At 36.1% G+C, this 18,953-nt stretch overlaps 1 protein-coding gene across 3 annotated transcripts in view; it reads right to left on the reverse strand.

Annotated features, from left to right (window-relative positions):
* Positions 1 to 18,953, reverse strand: part of ANKS1B (ankyrin repeat and sterile alpha motif domain containing 1B) — a 325,146-nt gene that overhangs the window by 156,889 nt on the left and 149,304 nt on the right. For all 3 annotated transcript variants that reach the window (XR_011559489.1, XM_070755905.1, XM_070755906.1), the window contains exon 15: positions 13,279 to 13,385. Coding sequence is in view for 2 of the 3 variants with exons in the window: in XM_070755905.1 (XP_070612006.1) it covers positions 13,279 to 13,385 (107 nt within the window). In the remaining variant the exon portion in view is untranslated. The remainder of the gene's footprint in view (positions 1 to 13,278; positions 13,386 to 18,953) is intronic.

Raw genomic sequence — 18,953 nt, forward strand, 5'->3', positions numbered from 1 at the left:
AAATAAGAGTTAGTTGTAATTATTTCTGAAGTTCAAATAAAAAGTAAAGTGGAAATAACATAAAAGCATGGTCTTTTTTTGAGAAAACCATTTAAGGCAAAATCTGATTTCTCTTCACTTAAGATGTTAACCATGAAGCTGAAGCACAGAAACCATATTAGTTTTAATTTTTCAGTCCAACTGTCTAATTAGGTGTCTTGCCATGTTATGAGGAGTGTCTGCTACTCAAACAGTCAACACTGAAATGGTAGTTGGGTGGAGTTCCAGGCCAGGCTAACATGCTCCCCCATTTTTCATTCTGAAGAAAATATCCAGTAAATTCATCTATCCACAAGATTAAGTAAATTCACCTATCCACAAGATTATTGATGAAAAATTGAAGTCTGCTGGAATGATCTTGATGTTGGTACCTTAAGATTATGACCATCCTTTAAGATCAAGTACAAAGATAATAAACTATTGTTTGTTAATAATAAATTATTGTTTATTATCACTATCGCTATCTGTTTTGGGGTTGTATGCAGTTAGGTTGTGGTGAGCAAGTACAAAGATAATAAACTATTGTTTATTCATAATAAACTATTGTTTATTGATAATGGGATAATAAACTATTGTTTATTATCACAATCACTATCTGTTTTTGGGTTATATGCAGTTAGGTTGTGGTGAGCAATCTGTTAGTTTCTCTAGGTAACCATCATCACCAGATCTGGACTTGGGCAGCTAATTTATGCACTCGATGAACCCTGCCTAGAGTGGGCAGAAATCCATCTTATGCTTATAGTCTGAGAAAATTTCTTTTCTTTTCAAACCACCAGTTTCACAAAAGAAGCAGTCACTTTACTAAAATAAATTTCCCTGTACAAATCATCTTCTTTTTTCCTTGACTTTGATCTGGCTCTCCCTTTGATTACCGATATATCATTTCCTCTTTCATCTTGATAGACACAGGTAGCTAATTCTAAATGGGAATGGATTTATTTACTTGATTGTTTGCTTACTTACTTACTTACATTTATAAGCTGCTAGGAATGGATGGCTAGGAATAAAATTCTTACACGCAAACATTTGTTTACAAGAAGGAAAAATTGGAATATTTAATATATACGTGTGAGCATCTCTCTTTAAAAAACTGAAATTGGTGTTTCCCTCAAATAAACAAGAAGCATGTTGGGAAAGGGAGGAGGAAAATATTTATTTAAAGGACAAAAGGCACCTAAGATGAGCTGTTATCAAAATCTAATAAATGAATACTTAGAAGCCATTCTATATCAAGCCATTCTATACCAGACTGCATTACGAATCAAGGCACATCATCAATAAATGCTACATATTATAGAATATTGTAAATCACAAAAACAATAAAAATAAACTATTTAACATTCATAATTTTAAACATGAGACAATCAAGATTTCTAGAAGAAAAAGATTTAAAATTTCTAGTTTTTTCATCAAGCAAAGCAGCAAGACAACAGCCCATACTTCTAGTTCTCCTACTCTAGTTGATTTCTAGTCAATTTGTTATCCTAGTGAATTCCAACTGAGTTTCTCTTTAGATCGATACATATGATAGATCCTTGGTGTTAGGTGTTGAGACTGCATAGTTCACTCCAAGGTCTGCTATTCAAATGAGAAAATGAGACTGTTGATTGGTCGAGCGATCTGACAGCTCCCTATAAAATTTACAGCCACTTAATTCCAGAGGTTTTTGGCAGAACTAGGCATCCAACACGCACTGACTGCTCCTTTCAATTCAGCCAGTAATGGACAAGGTGAATGCATGATCAGATCAGCCAAAGGGGCACTTGGGAGCCTAGGCCTAGGTGATTGGTAAGTATGAATAGATAAAGCCGAGCTACTAATGGGCTGGCATCTCTCTTCGGTATTAGACAGGCTGCACCCCAATTAGTCCAACCAATGAGAACAACCCATACCAGCAAACCAGGTTATTAGAAATAAACAACCAAGTTTTCACCAGAAACTTTGCTGAGGGGTCCCTAGGGCTACCTGGGGTAATAGTAGAAATCACCAGTCCCAGATCCTATGTGGTAGCTTTAGCCAATGGGAGAAAATGGTGCACATAGCTCAACTTCTCAGCCTTCTGCTGCATGAATCCCAGTGACCAGTTAGGTCCCACAGAGTGGATCTTCTCCGGGTCCCGTCAACTAAGCAATGTCGCCTGGCGGGACCCAGGGGAAGAGCCTTCTCTGTGGCGGTCCCAGCCCTGTGGAACCAACTCCCCCCAGAGATTAGAACGGCCCCCACCCTCCTTGCCTTTCGTAAACAACTTAAAACCCACCTCTGCCACCAGGCATGGGGGAATTGAGATCCTCTTTCCCCCTAGGCCTTTACAATTCTATGCATGGTATGTATGTATGTATATATGTATGCTTGGTTTTTATATTAATTGATTTTTAATCATCAATACCAAATTACTATTGTACACTGTTTTATTGTCGCTGTTAGCCGCCCCGAGTCTCTGGAGAGGGGCGGCATACAAATCCAATAAATAAATAAATAAATAAACTGTGCAGCCGCCAACCCACAAAAGCAGATTACCAAAGTCCCCGTAACAATAATTTCTCTACAGCTGGCTCCTGGGCTCCAGTGACATCATGGCCTGAAGAGGTTCCAGTAGAATCCTTGACCCTGCCCGAAAGTTTCCAGAAGGTTCCATTAGTGGATCCAGAAACAACAGACCAACCTTACTGGCCGAAGCCAACTCTCCTACTGAACCGTACAGGTCCATTAGGGTTCCTAAACACCTCACCTAGCTACAAGACTACATATGCTAATGATTGGATCAAACCAAGAGGGGAGGGATGTTAAATACTGAGACTGCGTAGTTCACTTCAAGGTCTGTGGGAAAATGGAGGCTGTTGATCTGACAGCTCCCTTTAAAAGAGGAAGCTGTCAGCCTGGCTCGCTCCTGAATCTTATTCACTGTTACAATAAAGAACTGTTATTTAAGCCTGTCTCAAGCCTCTTCAGTGCCAAGATTTAACATTTAAGATGATTGCAATATTCAGAGGAAGCTTCTTCTTCAAGAAAGAGCTTCAAGCAATTTAGGAATTTATATTTAAAGCAAGAACTTTGAATTTAATCTGGAAATCTATGGTACCCAGAGATATAACAGAACAGAAGTCACATGCTTCTGACAAAAGACATTAATAGAAAGCCTGCTGAAATTTCCAAGTTTCCTCCAGGAGCATCCCCATTTGCAGCACATAAAAATAAATTCTCTAGGAAGTAGCAAGTGCATAAGTGACAATGATTAAACCAGACTTTCTAGGGATGTATTTACTAAAATACTTTATACCTGGAAAAAGATACTCTTCACTGCCACATTGACCTGAGCATTCAGTCCAAAGGTTTAGTAGAATACAAACTGAACATAGCAATAGCATTTAGCAATAGCATTTATATACCACTTCACAGTGCTTTACAGCCCTCTCTAAGCGGTTTACACAGAGTAATCATATTGCCCCCAAAAATCTGGGTCCTCATTTTATCGACCTTGAAGGATGGAAGGCTGAGTCAACCTTGAGCTACTGGAATTCGAACTGCCAAACTGCTGGCAACATTAATCAATGGTGTGATGAAGCTAAGAGAAAAGGCTGATCCGAGCTATATTTACAGATGTATAGCATCAGGATGAAGATAAGTCCCAATGCTCTATTATGCACTGATCAGACTGCACATGGAATATTGCATCCAGATATGGGCTAACAATGCAACAATAAAACAATGAATTATAATAAAGTGAAACAAACATGTTATGCCCAGGTATAACAATTACATACTATAGCAGCTTATAACTACAGCATTATCACATTTTTAAATATGTTTGTGAGTGACATAGGACAAGGTTTGGTAGGGAAGGTTTGTCTATTTGCCGATGACTCTAAAGTGTGCAATAGGGTTGATATTCCTGGAGGCGTCTGTAATATGGTAAATGATTTAGCTTTACTAGATAAATGGTCAAAGCAATGGAAACTGCAGTTTAATGTTTCCAATGTAAAATAATGCACTTGGGGAAAAGGAATCCTCAATCTGAGTATTGTATTGGCAGTTCCGTGTTAGCAAAAACTTCAGAAGAAAAGGATTTAGGGGTATTGATTTCTGACAGTCTCAAAATGGGTGAACAGTGCAGTCAGGCAGTAGGGAAAGCAAGTAGGATGCTTGGCTGCATAGCTACAGGTATAACAAGCAGGAAGAGGGAGATTATGATACTGCTATATAGAGTGCTGGTGAGACCACATTTGGAATACTGTGTTCAGTTCTGGAGACCTCACCTACAAAAGGATATTGACAAAATTGAACGGGTCCAAAGACAGACTACAAGAATGGTGGAAGGTCTTAAGCATAAAACGTATCAGGAAAGACTTAATGAACTCCAGCAGACGTGGTAGATAAATTCACAGTAACTGAATTTAAACATGCCTGGGATAAACATATATCCATACTAAGATAAAATACAGAAAATAGTATAAGGGCAGACTAGATGGATCCTGAGGTCTTTTTCTGCCGTTTCTGCTCTGAAAAGTAAGAAATGGAGCAGCCTAGTAACAGGTGAAGAAAATTAATTTTCCCCTATGCCCATCTGGATGCTCCTCTGGCCATCCTTTAGGAGATATGTATGTATGTATGTATGTATGTATGTATGTATGTATGTATGCATGCATGCATGTATGTATGAATGTATGTGCGTACAAAAGTAGTATGTACATACGTACGTATTGTATTTCTATGCCTCCCCTCTCTGAGGACTGATCCTATTGATTGCCAGGATAGATCATAATTTTAAATCTGAGTCCCCCCGCTCAATGCACCACAGCAATCCTAGTATGTACATCTTTTGAATATGGCAAAATTTTGCTCTGACCATCACTCCCAAGCCATTTCTTACATGATTTGACTGACTCCTGCTTGTAAATTCTCACCCTGCTCTCTGGTCATTATTTTGCAGTGTTCCCACTGGTTTGAGGACAGATACATTGATCACTGAATCCCATGCTCCTCTACTATCCTCAAAGGCATTTTACATAGTCAAGTGACAAAACTGTTTAAATTGTATCCTCTCTTTAAGGCACAGTTACCATAGCGACCTCTTTGTAGAGTGGCAAAGCTTCTGAATTACATAATTGAAGAGGAACTTCAAGAACAATTTTGATCAGAGACAAAGTGGAGAGATCTTCATCCTGCCTTAACTGAATTAAAAATTCTCCACATTTTATTATTTATTTCTATTTATTATTAATTTTGTCAACTACGTATTTGTAATATACATAGATATAAAATTGTTTATATACAGTACATAACATGGGTACTGATAACGGGGAACAATTAACAGGGACTGTAGGCATGCTGGTGCATTTATGCATGTCCCTTACTGACCCCTTAGGAATTGGGTGAGTCAACAGTGGACAGTCTAAGGATAAAGCTTTGGGGGTTTGATGACGAAACCACAGAGTCAGGTAGTGAGTTCCAGGCAATAACCACTCTGTTGCTAAAGTCATATTTTCTACAGTCAATTTTGGGGTGGTTCACTTTGAGTTTGTATCAGTTGTGTGCTCGTGTATTGTTGTGGTTGAAGCTGAAGTAATCGTTGACAGGTAGGATATTGTAGTAGATAATTTTATGAGCTATGCTTAAGTTGTGCCAAAGGCGACATTGTTCTATGCTTTCTGAGCTCAGGATTTCAAATCTGGTTGCATAAGGTATACTGTTGCGAGTAGAGGAGTGGAGGCTCTTCTAGTAAGTATCTCTGGACACTTTCTAATGTATTTATGTTCAATATGTGGTGTGGGTTCCAGATAGATGAGCTGTATTCAAGGATTGGTCTGGCGAATGTTTTGTATGCTCTGGTTAGTAGTGTAATATTACTGGAGAAGAAGCTACATAAGATTAGGTTAACGACTCTTGGAACCTTTTTGACGATGTTGTTTCAATAGGCTTTGGCATTTATGTCATTTGATATGAGTATTCCAAGGTCTTTGATAGAATGAGGATCATCTGCAAGGTCTTCTTTATTCAACTTGTATTTGGTGTTCTGATTCTTTTTGCCAGTGTGCAGGACAGAGCATTTGTTGGTTGAGATTTAGAGTTGCCAGATGTTTGACCATTCTGACACAGAGTCAAGGTCTTTTTGGAGGGTAGCAGTGTTGCTGGTGGTGTTCAAGGTTTTTACACCATCACCTAAGAGAACGCAGTCGCTTGTAATGTGATCGCAAAGGTCATTGAGTGTTGGTCCTAATACGCTGCCTTGGGGTACACTGCTGTTAACAGGAACGGGATTAGATAGGGCACTCCCTATTTTGACCACTTGATGTCTGTTTGACAGGAATGCAATTGCTCTATTATCCCAAGCTGGGAAACAATGACACTATTTATGCCTAATAAAAGCTTCCTTCAAAAAGTGGCATGCACAACAATAACAAGAAGTATTATTGAAAATGTGAGGACAGTAAAAATGACACATAAAACATTCTTCGGCTATTATCAGAATAGCTCAAAGGAATTCTCTTGTTTGAAAAACATGGGAGGGGGGGGATAAAAAGCTGAGTTCATCCACAGATTTAGGCATATATGGGCATGGTCTGGAGGATAAGGCTTCTCCCATAGATCAGAAGAAATTATTGTTCAATTATCAACATAGACCTTTCTGAATGAAATTATTTAAAGGATGATTGAGTAGTGGGGAAATGGATCAAACCCACTACAGTATTAAATTCTCAGTTAACAAAGAGAGAAAGTAGCTTAAGTTCCCTCATGTTTTCATAAAAACAGTAGAAATATACATATAGGAAATTTGACCAGTATGCTTTTTCTACTATTTATAAAACTGAAATACAATTTGAAATTCTGGTCATGTCACTTCAAAAAGAATATCTTTATGCTAAAGATACAGAAAAGAGGAGAGAAATGTATTTTTCTGATGCTAGAATCTGGTCCATTAAATAAAATTAGCATTATGTTAAGTAATGGTCTATAGAATCTAATGAATATTACTTAGCTGTTGGATAGCTAAATTAATAGTTATTCCATTAAAGGAACTCCTATATTTAAATACAAATATAGGGGTTTCTTTAAATTTAAATACAAAGCCTATCTTGTTAATAGAATGAAAGTTGTGATTTTTCCAAGAGTCAAATGATTGGTTGCCTATGCGATTAAAGTCCTTAAATTTATTCCAATTTCCAGATCTGTGTCTCTCACATTTCTATAAATTAATCAAATTTGTTGATATATGTTATTGATTGTGCACTTTATATAAAGGAGTTCCCAATATAATAATTAAAGATCTATCTGGATATATAAAAATGACAGGAAAAACATTAGTATGGTCATCATGTCACTTTATCCATTCTATTTTTTTTCTTTTGCAAAACTTCTCCATAGACAGAAATCAAAGTTGTGTTCTAATCTGGAATCATTATTTTCTTTTCCCGTCATAAAGATTTAACTGTTTAAAAAGTACTTATACTTCATCATGTATTGATAAACCAAATCTCAATGTTTTCAGTATAACCATAAAGTGTTGTGCTTAACAGAGATGCTATATGAATTGTTATCTTACTTCTTTCTCTATTTTTTTTTTTTTTTTTTGCTTTTACAGTCTCTGGTCAAATATCTAGAATTTTCTGTGACTGAAGTGGAATAATATCAATTTCAACAGAAATTTGCTATCTCAACAGCAAATGGAGGCCGAAACGTTGCTTGCAAATTATTTGTTAAAATCCATACTTTCACAACATCATGTTTCAATTTACAATTCATAAAATGTATCCAAAATGTACATATAAAATACTGCTATAACAGAACAATAGAGATAAATATGAATATATTATGAAAAAGCTAACCCTAGGTGATCTGAAAAATGTTAACCAAGTTCAGATTTGTTTAGTTCTTGACATCAGATCAGCAGGAAATCTCAGAACTGTAAATTAGACTGGGAAGTTAAAAATTAACAAAAAAAATGTGGAGGAAGGCACTGTCAGTTGCATACTGTACTGTTGCCAAGAAAATCACAGAGATATAGTCACAAATACTTGAATTCAATTGAAAAGAAACTATCCTTTTGCAAACAAAAATGTGCGCATTGGGACAATGTGTTCAACCATCAACCTTAAGAACAGCTTTGTCTATGGAAAAGAATGGAAATGGAAAAGAAAGCAAGGAAAATCTCTGTGAAAACATTTCCTAGTTTATAATTTGGGGGAAGAATGACTTTCATCTGCCTAATAAAATGCGCCTGACAGTAGGAATGATCATATATGTTTTTCCTTCATGTTTGAGGACAGTGAAGGGCTACCAAAATTTTTACTACCACACTGTGGGTGTAGCTTATGCAAGATACCCTGCATTTTCTTTAACATCTTTCAATGCAAATTGGGTGCTCTGGATGGAGCTCCATTTCTGCTACGCCACTGCGTTCCCCCACCCATCTGGGCAGCAGCCCACCCCTGGATATGAATATGGAAACCTTTGGACCACTCAAGTCATGGACTTCCTTCTGGCTCCTATTCTTTGTACTAGGATTAGATTTGATTACCAACTGCATTTCACTTATATGTACAGTATTGTTTTTGAACTTAGTCCATTCTCAAAATGATCTTTTGCAATACAAAAGAAAAGCTAATCCTTTTGGGGAGAATGCAATTCTAAACACAAGGAAGGGAAGAAAAATTGGATTAAACAATAGGTTTGTATGCCAAATTTTTATCCTCTTGACGGTCTATTCCGAGCAAAGTAAGAATGTATCTTCCATTTCTGAAATAACTTTGGCTCATTGTTTCTGAATCCAGTTCCTTTTAAAAAAGACAATAAAAAGACACGTGGCATATTAAAAGTCTAATCTATTCTTAGACTACTATAGCAATAATGAAGCCATTGCTTGAACATCCCCAGAGTGATCAACAGAATAGGATAGGATAGGATAGGACAGAATAGAATAGAATAGAATTCTTTATTGGCCAAGTGTTATTGGACACATAAGGAATTTGTCTTTGGTGCATATGCTCTCAATGTACAAAATAAAGAAACCATTTGAGAGCATTTCACTGAGGCAGCCTTCATTGGCGCCATCTTGGCTTGATGAGGGATGGATGAGGGATTGGGTATCTTTTTAACTTAATTCTTTCCATAATGATTAACTGGAAAGGATGATAGAACTATAAAGGTTTTTATATTCCCTTATATAATATGTAGTATGACTAGGAGGGAATTTTGCCTAAGATTTGTGACAGTATGTAAGTGTACCTATTATATGTACTATAAGACTAGGTGCTAGAAGTTTTGTGGGGAAACTATTTCTGAAGGAAACAGAATGCAGAATATCTTGTACATTAAATAAATGTTGCTTATGTATATGTTGCTTATTTATTTCATTGTATTTATATTGAGCACAATTGTGAGAATTGAAGAATTACAACAATTATGAAAGTATTTGAGTAAAACATCCATAATAAGAATTAATATATATATTTAAAAATCCATATATATCATAAAATGAATATTTGTCTGACATTATGGTCACCATAGATTCTCTAGCTAGTTTTTTGTCCAGGACAGTAAGATCTAACCTAATTTCTATCAGGAAATTCATCAATAAAATAAATGGTACTACTACAAGCTTCCATTCAATCCTGACAAAGATGACTTTCAAGAACAAATAATGCTATTTTATGCCTTGACTGAATGCTAACTAAAGGTCCAGATAAACTACTTACTCTAGCTTTTTCCATAGTTGCCCCAAAATCAGTCTTATGAATCTTCTTCCCAAAAGGAAGGGTTACAGAAAATATTGTATGTAAGACTGTCAGGGTCTAGGATGGCTTGTTAAGAAGGAGTCATACAATTCCTTTCAAATCTGCAGGTATCATCCCATCCCAAACTGAAGCATTAAAAATAAATCTGGAGCCAGATTATCATGCACTCCTGAAAAAGCATGAAAGCATTGATCCAAGTTATAAGTAGCTGAAGAAATATCAGAGAATCCACAGACCAAAACAAATTCTAGGTAACATGGTAAAATATTATCCTAGTTATAACACTGAATACAACTCATGAATCAAGAGTTTGGCAACCAGCTAAGAGTTCTGTTTGATGCTTCTTCCCCCCAAAATAATTGAAACTTCTAAAGAAAGCTAATGGTATTGGCAGCTTGACTACACAATAATACAAAAGTGATTGCGCTTCTTTATACCACAGTGATAACCTGAAATGTGTTTGCACTTGTAGTCTTCATTGCTTTCTAGACATTGTTTCTGCCACTTCATCTCCTGAGGCTCTTCAATAAATCAATAACCCATCCAGAATTGGCATACAGAGAGAGCCACATAGGGGATCTGACAGTAGGAACCACAGGAACCATTCCAAATAACATCAGGAATCTATCAGGAACCATGAGACATCTGGGGCAGCTCATTCTAATTGGTATACATGTCCTGTAGTGGTCATGGGTCACACTCATCAGGATTAGAAAGTGATCTCAATCATAGTACAGAATTAGCCGTAATGCTTTCCAGATCACAATGCAAATGCTTCCAAACCAAGATAACATAGTATGTCTACATGTGGAGGCACAGAATTAAATGTAAATATACCACTCTTGCACTTTCTGAGTTCAAATGTTATTCTAGACTAATATCTTATACTACTTTGTTTGGGTGTCTATAAAAGCTATAGTTGTATTAGATTTTAATAACGAAAATTCACTTATCCTTTATTATGAAATTATGGCGCATTTTTATTGCCAGCATATGTCTTAGTCTTCAGATAAATAGGACATTAAATATCAGATTGTTAAATTGTTGCTATCATCTGTGTCCTTTTTTCAACTGTATACTAAAATTTTATTTTAAAAGACCTGCTTCTCCCATATGATAATCTTGCTGCAGAAACTATACTAGCTAACTATATGTCTCACATGCAAGTCTATGAGATTCTGGTTATTACCTCTAAAACCATATATATTACTCAGGTCATGGGCACTATCCATCTAATACAGTTTTATCCACCCAACTCAAAGAATCAGAGAATCCCCAGCTATTGCAAAGTGTGACAGAAGAGTGGTGATGGGGAAGGAAAGACTGGATATTCTCTGTCAGAGGTGTCCTCTTCTAGCGAGCTTCCTCCTGAGGCAAGGGTAGTTCTAGTAAAACAATACAGTAATTCTAATTTTAAACAGACATGAGGTTGTGTTGCTTAGGTAACAGGAAAACAAATAAGCACAGAATGTATTTCTAAGAAAACAACAGCTGAAATCCATATTTTAAAATAACATAAATATTAAAATGATATTGCTTGCCTTGGTATAACATTAGAATGGTCATATCAGTAAATACTGTAACTGGTTTAATATCCCATTGATGAAAGAAGTCTGAATAAATCAATGAATAATGCAGCTTCAGTGACGCCTATTCAGAACTAAGTCACATATTCAATGGGATTGGTGGACACAGAATCTTATACAAGCTTACAGCCCTAAATCACAATTAACATAGATCTGATTTTCACGTATAAAACTATAATGCACAAATGTTGTGAATGGAAGTTTGTTAATGCCAAAAAAACTATATTTACTACGGTCAAGGTGATCTTTGTTACTTATATAGCTCCGCTTTGGTGTATGTGTACACACATGTGTAAAATTTAATATTACATTTTTTAAAATGTCAACATAAAGCAATTAACTGTTTTTAACTAAAAAAGGTATAAATAATTTAACATCAGTTGATAGAAAGTGAAGGATATTGCCTTGTCTTTCAATCAAAGTATGAATGCTAAAATATACATTTAACTTCAGTTTGGTCAGTTGTGATTTTCAATTTATTAATAATATAATATTCCAACTGTATCTCTTACAGTAAATCATAAATGTGCTATGCATCATGAACCTGGTTATAATACAAAGGTTTGGAAACAACTTAAAAACATCTTGAATAACTTTCAACATCTAATACTTATTTATAAAATATCTTACATAAATGGGCAACCTCTATAGATACATAACTGAAAGACAAAGACTCTCACCCTAAACCCATTCATGACTTTCCATGGAGGCCAATCAATCAGTATTCTAGATTAACAACAGTGTTTATATTCTCTTTTAAACTGCATTTTATGTCTCCTCAAGTACGTGTTAGTAATTTTACCACATGGATACTTGTCTGCTTAAGAATTACATCCCACTGGAACTTTGCTACACAGTGATGCTTATTTCCACATATATTAATTGATTTCAATTTACATGGCTATGGAAACTTGAATAAAAGGTATAATACCTTAATCCAGGTAGTGCTACCATTAGATTTGAATAGGGCTGATCTGCTTTAAATGTTAAAAAAAATTAGTCAACAAAGCAGAAACAGTATGTAATAAAAATGTCTCATTTAACCATTTTTAAAAGATAATATTTTGAAAACTTCTACACATTCTGCACAATTCAATGTCATATAATATACCTAAGCTTTCTATGTATACATTATAACAATACTGCAGAAAAAATAGGAAGACAGTGAAATCTATTCTGATTCTAAGCAACAGATGTGGTACTATTACATCTGTATTGGATTACATACAGAGAGAGAGACGATATTGTAAAAAACTATCTTGCAATATTTGTTATTTGTATTAAGTATTTTTACTATTATTTATGCTTTTAGATTAATATTTTAAAAATGTTTTTAAGATAACCAATGTTATCTTTTGCTCACATTTATGTTTATAGGAAGCTCTCATGGGTTTCAAATATATATATTACATGCGAACGATACCTATCATGTTCATGATTGTTAACTCTTTAACAGTAAAATAGTTTTAGGTTAATATTTAAAGGAACAGCCATTTATTTCCAAACATTGAGAAAATTGCTAATTTGAAAGCTCAATATTCAGCATTTCTTTGTTAAAACGTGCAAAATTCAAGCTGGGATTATTTAAAAAACATTTAATATTAATAAATAGAAAACCTTTGTAATAATATTTGATCTGTTTCCTAGACTGATATTTTGTTGTCATCACTGTAAGAATTATTATATTTCTCAGAGAATAGATAAGAAGAACTATTCCTTCATTTTCATGTAAAATGCTTGGAAATTACCTATTGTATGAAGCAAAGAGAATGTCCCTTGCTCATACAGATAATAGATAGAATTTTATAAAATGTATATTTTAAACACTGCAGATCACAAAACAGATTCCATTCTGTACAGACTCTTGAGAAGCAAAGACTGAATTGCCACCACAAGCTATGAACACAGAAAAGGACACTTACCATAAACTGTACATTGTCAAATCCATTGGCCAGCAAGTGGTTTTCATACTGAGGTAGCCCAATATTTTCCAACCATTGTCCCACAGTCTGGAGAGGGCATCTGGGTGCTGAAAGAGTTTGAGAAGGGAGGCGTTTAAGCAATGAATATCCATCCACAGGATAATAGCGATGGTCCTGGGCTGAGAGGTGGCATTGCCACATTGTGTTCCGGGCAAAATTGGTATCAAAGGATCCCGCCAGCTTGTCCAATTAATGCTTCCAGTAAATTCAAGTCAGAAGTAGCACATAGTTTCCGGGGCACACTATAGAGTAAGAACTGCTCCTAACTGAACATTTCATCTGCATTAATCTGTACTACAGACCGGTACGTCATACAGTGGGGGGGAAACATATCAAGCTGTCAGCTAAGCTGCTTTCCGTTATATGTGGTTGTTGAAATACTCCACAATGAGCAACGATCTGCTAGCAGCAAGGAATCTTTCATGACGTGCTCCCACACTCATCAGTATGCAGCTCCAGGCTCCTTGCTCCCCCTTGCTTGCCTGCCTTTATTACCCAGCCTAGGCTCTACCTCACATTTTCAATAATAGCTATCAGGAAAGGCAAGAACCTTTTTTGTCTGCAAGCTTTAAGCTTGCTGCTGCTGCTGCGGTTTCCACCTACACACCCATCCAAGCATCAACCCTGAATGATGGGAGCAGTCAAAACAAATGCAGAAAATAGCGGGTCATCAGAGGAAAGCTAACATGCTAAAATCTGAATAGAACCTTTGTCTGTTATGCATTAGAGAGATTTGCTTGTTGTAAATTGTTCACCTATCCAAGGAGATCAGGCATGAACTGGGGTCTGTGTCACAGTTTGCTATTTGCTTTCTCCCCCCTTTTTTTAAAGCTGCACTGAGGTTTGCTCTGCTCACAATATACCCTAAACCATGGTTCCTGTTATTAATCTTTCATCCAATTATGGAAAACCTGGTTACATTTTTTCCCTTAAAACTGAAAATAATCTAAATTGTAGAACATCTTTAACATTTCAAATAATTATTTCTTCATCTCTCTGATTTTTCAGCTACAGTGCACGACCAGAAAATAAAATACCATCTGCTAAAATTCAACCATTCATGTTTTGGAGAAAGAGAGATGCATAGACACGCACATGCACAAACAGAGAGAGAGAGACACACACATTCTTCTTAAAACAGGAATTGAAGCCTGGCTGAAACAATGCCATAGGAATATTATAATTTTTTAAAAACACATTTTCTAAATTTACATGTTTGGCAATCCAGAAGGGGAAGTATAGAAGCATATTTCAAATACCACACTGAATATATGTAAGAGAAATTATTTTTTCATTGAAAAGATCCATCCATTAGTAGATAAATATGCTTTTCTTTGTTCAGGGTATTTTTAATCAGTTCGAGACTCACACTGCAAATCGGTGCACACAATCCCTCAACCAAAATCCTTACACCAGTTACATAGGTAAAAATTAGAAATACTGTACAAGAAATATTACTGAGAATGAAAGTAAGGCTCTTGGCTACTTCTGTATATCATATTCAAATCTTGCAACATTGCTACTATTGAACCTATTGATGTCTCATTGAAGCATTGTTGAATGGGCAAATACTAATAAAATATTTCAGATTAATAGAACTGACTAAGGCTGTCTGTCTGGCTGTCTTTCTTATACTTATTAATGTCAAAGAATGACTCTTTATGGAAAGATCTTAGGGAATCAAAGTGAAAGGTAAAATGTAGCAAAGCATGGATGTATATATTCAAATAAGTTTAGTAAATTAAGTAAATTTTACTTTCCAGTAATAATCTTGTCCTATGGAAAGCTACATACATATAAGATCACTGATACTGAAGGGCTTAATTCTGCACAAGACTGCAGGTTTTATTAAGGACTGCAGTTATCATCATCATCTAAGTTAAATTTAATGTATAATATCTACATTCAATCTGCATTCAGTCTGTCAACTTGCAATTAACAAATTTTAAAAAGGAGTTCATAAAGCAAGTTAGTATTTTGGTAGTCTTCAGATAACAGTTCTTTTTTATTCTCCTATGCTTGGGCATCAACCCACTTAATGAATAAAACACCGAATAGCCATTTTTCTGAAATAATATATAAAGGGAATTGCAAGTTATAAACTGTCTAAATTGGATGCAATTTCCTGGAAAAAAACACTGGAAAAAACAAATTAATATTTGTCAGTTTCCAATCAAAAGCAATAAAAATAACAATTATGATTAATTAATAAATCTGAGGAATTGGTTACCCAACTCCACAAGATGAAAAAACTACTAATCAAGGCATTTTAGTGTTGTTCAAGGAGAATACACACCTTCCCAGATATTTCATGTAACATACTATCAATGCAGTGTTGTTGAACTTGTAAATTACAGACACAACCAAAACCAACCCCCCCACCCCCACCCATGGATAGTGTTGGTATGATGGGAGGATGTGCAATATAGAAATATATTGTGGCATTTCCAAATTGAAAACAGGGGAGAATAACATAAAATATCTGAAATGATGATTCGTTAAACTACATAGGATTATTTCATATACTATTTTCTATATAGTTCTATTCAGTCTCAAAATGGGTGAACAGTGCAGTCAGGCGGTAGGGAAAGCAAGTAGGATGCTTGGCTGCATAGTTAGAGGTATAACAAGCAGGAAGAGAGAGATTGTGATTCCACTGTATAGAGCGCTGGCGAGATCACATTTGGAATACTTTTGGAGTCCTCGGAGAGAGGTGGCATACAAATCCAATAAATAAATAAATAAATAAATAAATAAACAAACAAATACACAAATACACAAATACACACACACACACACACACACACACACACACACATACATACATACATACATACATATTGTGTTCAGTTCTGGAGACCTCACATACAAAAAGATATTGATAAAATTGAACGGGTCCGAAGACGGGCTACAAAAATGATGGAAGTTCTTAAGCATAAAACCTATCAGGAAAGACTTAATGAACTCAATCTGTATAGTCTGGAGGACAGAAGGGAAAGTGGGGACATGATTGAAACATTTAAATATGTTAAAGCAGCGGTTCTCAACCTAGGGATCGGATCCCCCCTGGGGGTCGAATGACCATTTCACAGGGGTCGCCTGAGACCATGGGAAAATACAAATTTCCCATGGTGTTAGGAACTAAAGCTTCTATTCTGGCGCCTTGGAACATATTTTTACAATCTGACCAATCAGGCGTTTACAGTGGGGATGTCCCTCTAACCTTCCTGCCACTCAGCTTAAAGCTCTGTTGGGAGAATTGGCTTTAGGCTTATGATTGCGGGTCACCACAACATGAAGAACTATATTAAGGGGCCGCGGCATTAGAAAGATTGAGAACCACTGTGTTAAAGGGTTAAATAAGGTTCAGGAGGGAAGTGTCTTTAATAGGGAAGTAAACACAAGAACAAGGGGGCAATCTGAGGTCAGTTGGGGGGGAAATCAGAAGAAACGTGAGAAAACACTATTTTACTGAAAGAGTAGTAGATGCTTGGAACAAACTTCCAGCAGACGTGGTTGGTAAATCCACAGTAACTGAATTTAAACATGCCTGGGATAAGCATATATCCATCCTAAGATAAAATACAGGAAATAGTATAAGGGCAGACTAGATGGACCATGAGGTCTTTTTCTGCCGTCAATCTTCTATGTTTCTTCTCTGTTTCTATATAGTATTTCAATGATATTTATGTGATTTACAGAAACAGTGAAAGCAGTTACATATTGTATTTATCTAAATGGAAATTAATCCTTATTTTAAGACAATCTTCCAAAAAAGAGGAAGCTTGGCATTTTTAAAAAAATGGATTATTCTTTCTAACATCCAGATCCCAACATTGCTTCACAACTGAAGCTGCCAACTTCAGGAAAAACCAATCCTAGACATTCTACTCCCTAAAAAAAACCAATACACTTGAATATGAGTTTCTGTGTGTGGTCAACAGCACTCATAGAAATTTATTACTTTTGTCATACTGATGAAATAAAAATTGCAATGTTACACAGCAAATCCAACCCTGATTCAGCACTTATGTGACATCACGACACCATAGAAAAAAAAGTGAGATTTGCAGCACAGTTCAGTAACACTGCTGATATTGGTATGATGCACCTTGTCATCCCACTCTATGGCCACTCTGTATGTGGACACTGGTCAGATGCCACATTCCAGGCAGGAAAGACTTGGGACAAAATATTTAATTTAATATTAAATGAACTAATAATGATTAAAGTAAAATGTCTTGAATAAGATGTCTCATTTGTAAAATTAATTAATTTATTATTTATTTATTAATCAGATTTGTATGCCACCCCTTTCCGCAGACTCGGGGCGGCTCACAGCAGTAATAGTACAATGCAAACAAATCTAATATTTAAGTTTAAATTAATTTAAAACCCCAATTTAAAAACCAATCATACATACTAGCATACCATGCATACATTTTATAAGCCTAGGGGGAGGGAAAGTATCAATTCCCCCATGCCTGACAACAGAGGTGGGTTTTAAGGAGCTTACAAAAGGCTAGGAGGGTGGGGGCAACTCTGATATCCGGGGGGAGTTGGTTCCAAAGGGTCGGGGCCGCCACAGAGAAGGCTCTTCCCCTGGGTCCCGCCAAACGGCATTGTTTAGTTGACGGGACCCGGAGAAGGCCAACTCTGTGGGACCTAACTGGTCGCTGGGATTCGTGCGGCAGAAGGCGGTCCCGGAGATATCCTGGTCCAGTGCCATGAAGGGCTCCCCAATCTGTCTATATTCCCCAAACCATTTTTTTCTCACACCCAAATATGTATACCCATATTATTACAACAACAACAGTAAAGAAAAGGGAGAAAATGGACGGAAGGAGTAGTTGCATTGAGTAAGGAAGAGGAAGGACATAATTAAAATGCAATGTAGATGAGTCTAAACAAAGAAAAAAAAGAAGAGAAACTAGAATTCAATAGCCTCCACTCCCAGATAAATATGATTATAACTTCTACATTGCTCAATATTATAAACATGTGCAACAGTATATTCCAGTTGAAGGGATTACTAACCCGAGTTTTCAATGTATGAAGGGTGAATATCTGTAGTAGAGAGAGAGCAAAACCCCAGTAATCATGAAACCAGGCTTCTGAATAAGAAGATGCAAGCACCACCACTATACAGGAACTACAACTTGAAACTAAATATTTGAGCCTGAAGTCCCCAAGAATGCAGGGAGGATCTGGTGGAGAACCATTAAATATAATAAGAAATTCAGAAGCTTCACAGAAACAGATTCTAGAAAAATCAGGGGTGATTAGCTTCAACTGCACCAGAGTGGAGAAAGCGGCATCTCCTTAAGGCTGCCTCAGCTGTCAAATTTCTTACTAGAAAAATTCAGTGACAGCCTTATCTTGAAGCTGTGTACCTTGTGCTAATGTGAATTCCTTAATCCCTGGGCAGGAATTCTTGAACCCTAACACTATAAACGAGTTGCTTGTAGGAACCTTGACACTTGAATATTGCTACTGTCTGACTCCTTACAACTCATGATGAAAGGCTAAAGGCTGATTTACTGTTTTACACCAAGAACAATAGAAGGTACTCTTGATTTACAACTACTATGTTTGTTCACCCTGTTCCAGCCAAA

Source organism: Erythrolamprus reginae, chromosome 6 (assembly GCF_031021105.1).
Source record: "Erythrolamprus reginae isolate rEryReg1 chromosome 6, rEryReg1.hap1, whole genome shotgun sequence".
NCBI classification, from domain to species: Eukaryota; Metazoa; Chordata; class Lepidosauria; order Squamata; family Dipsadidae; genus Erythrolamprus; species Erythrolamprus reginae.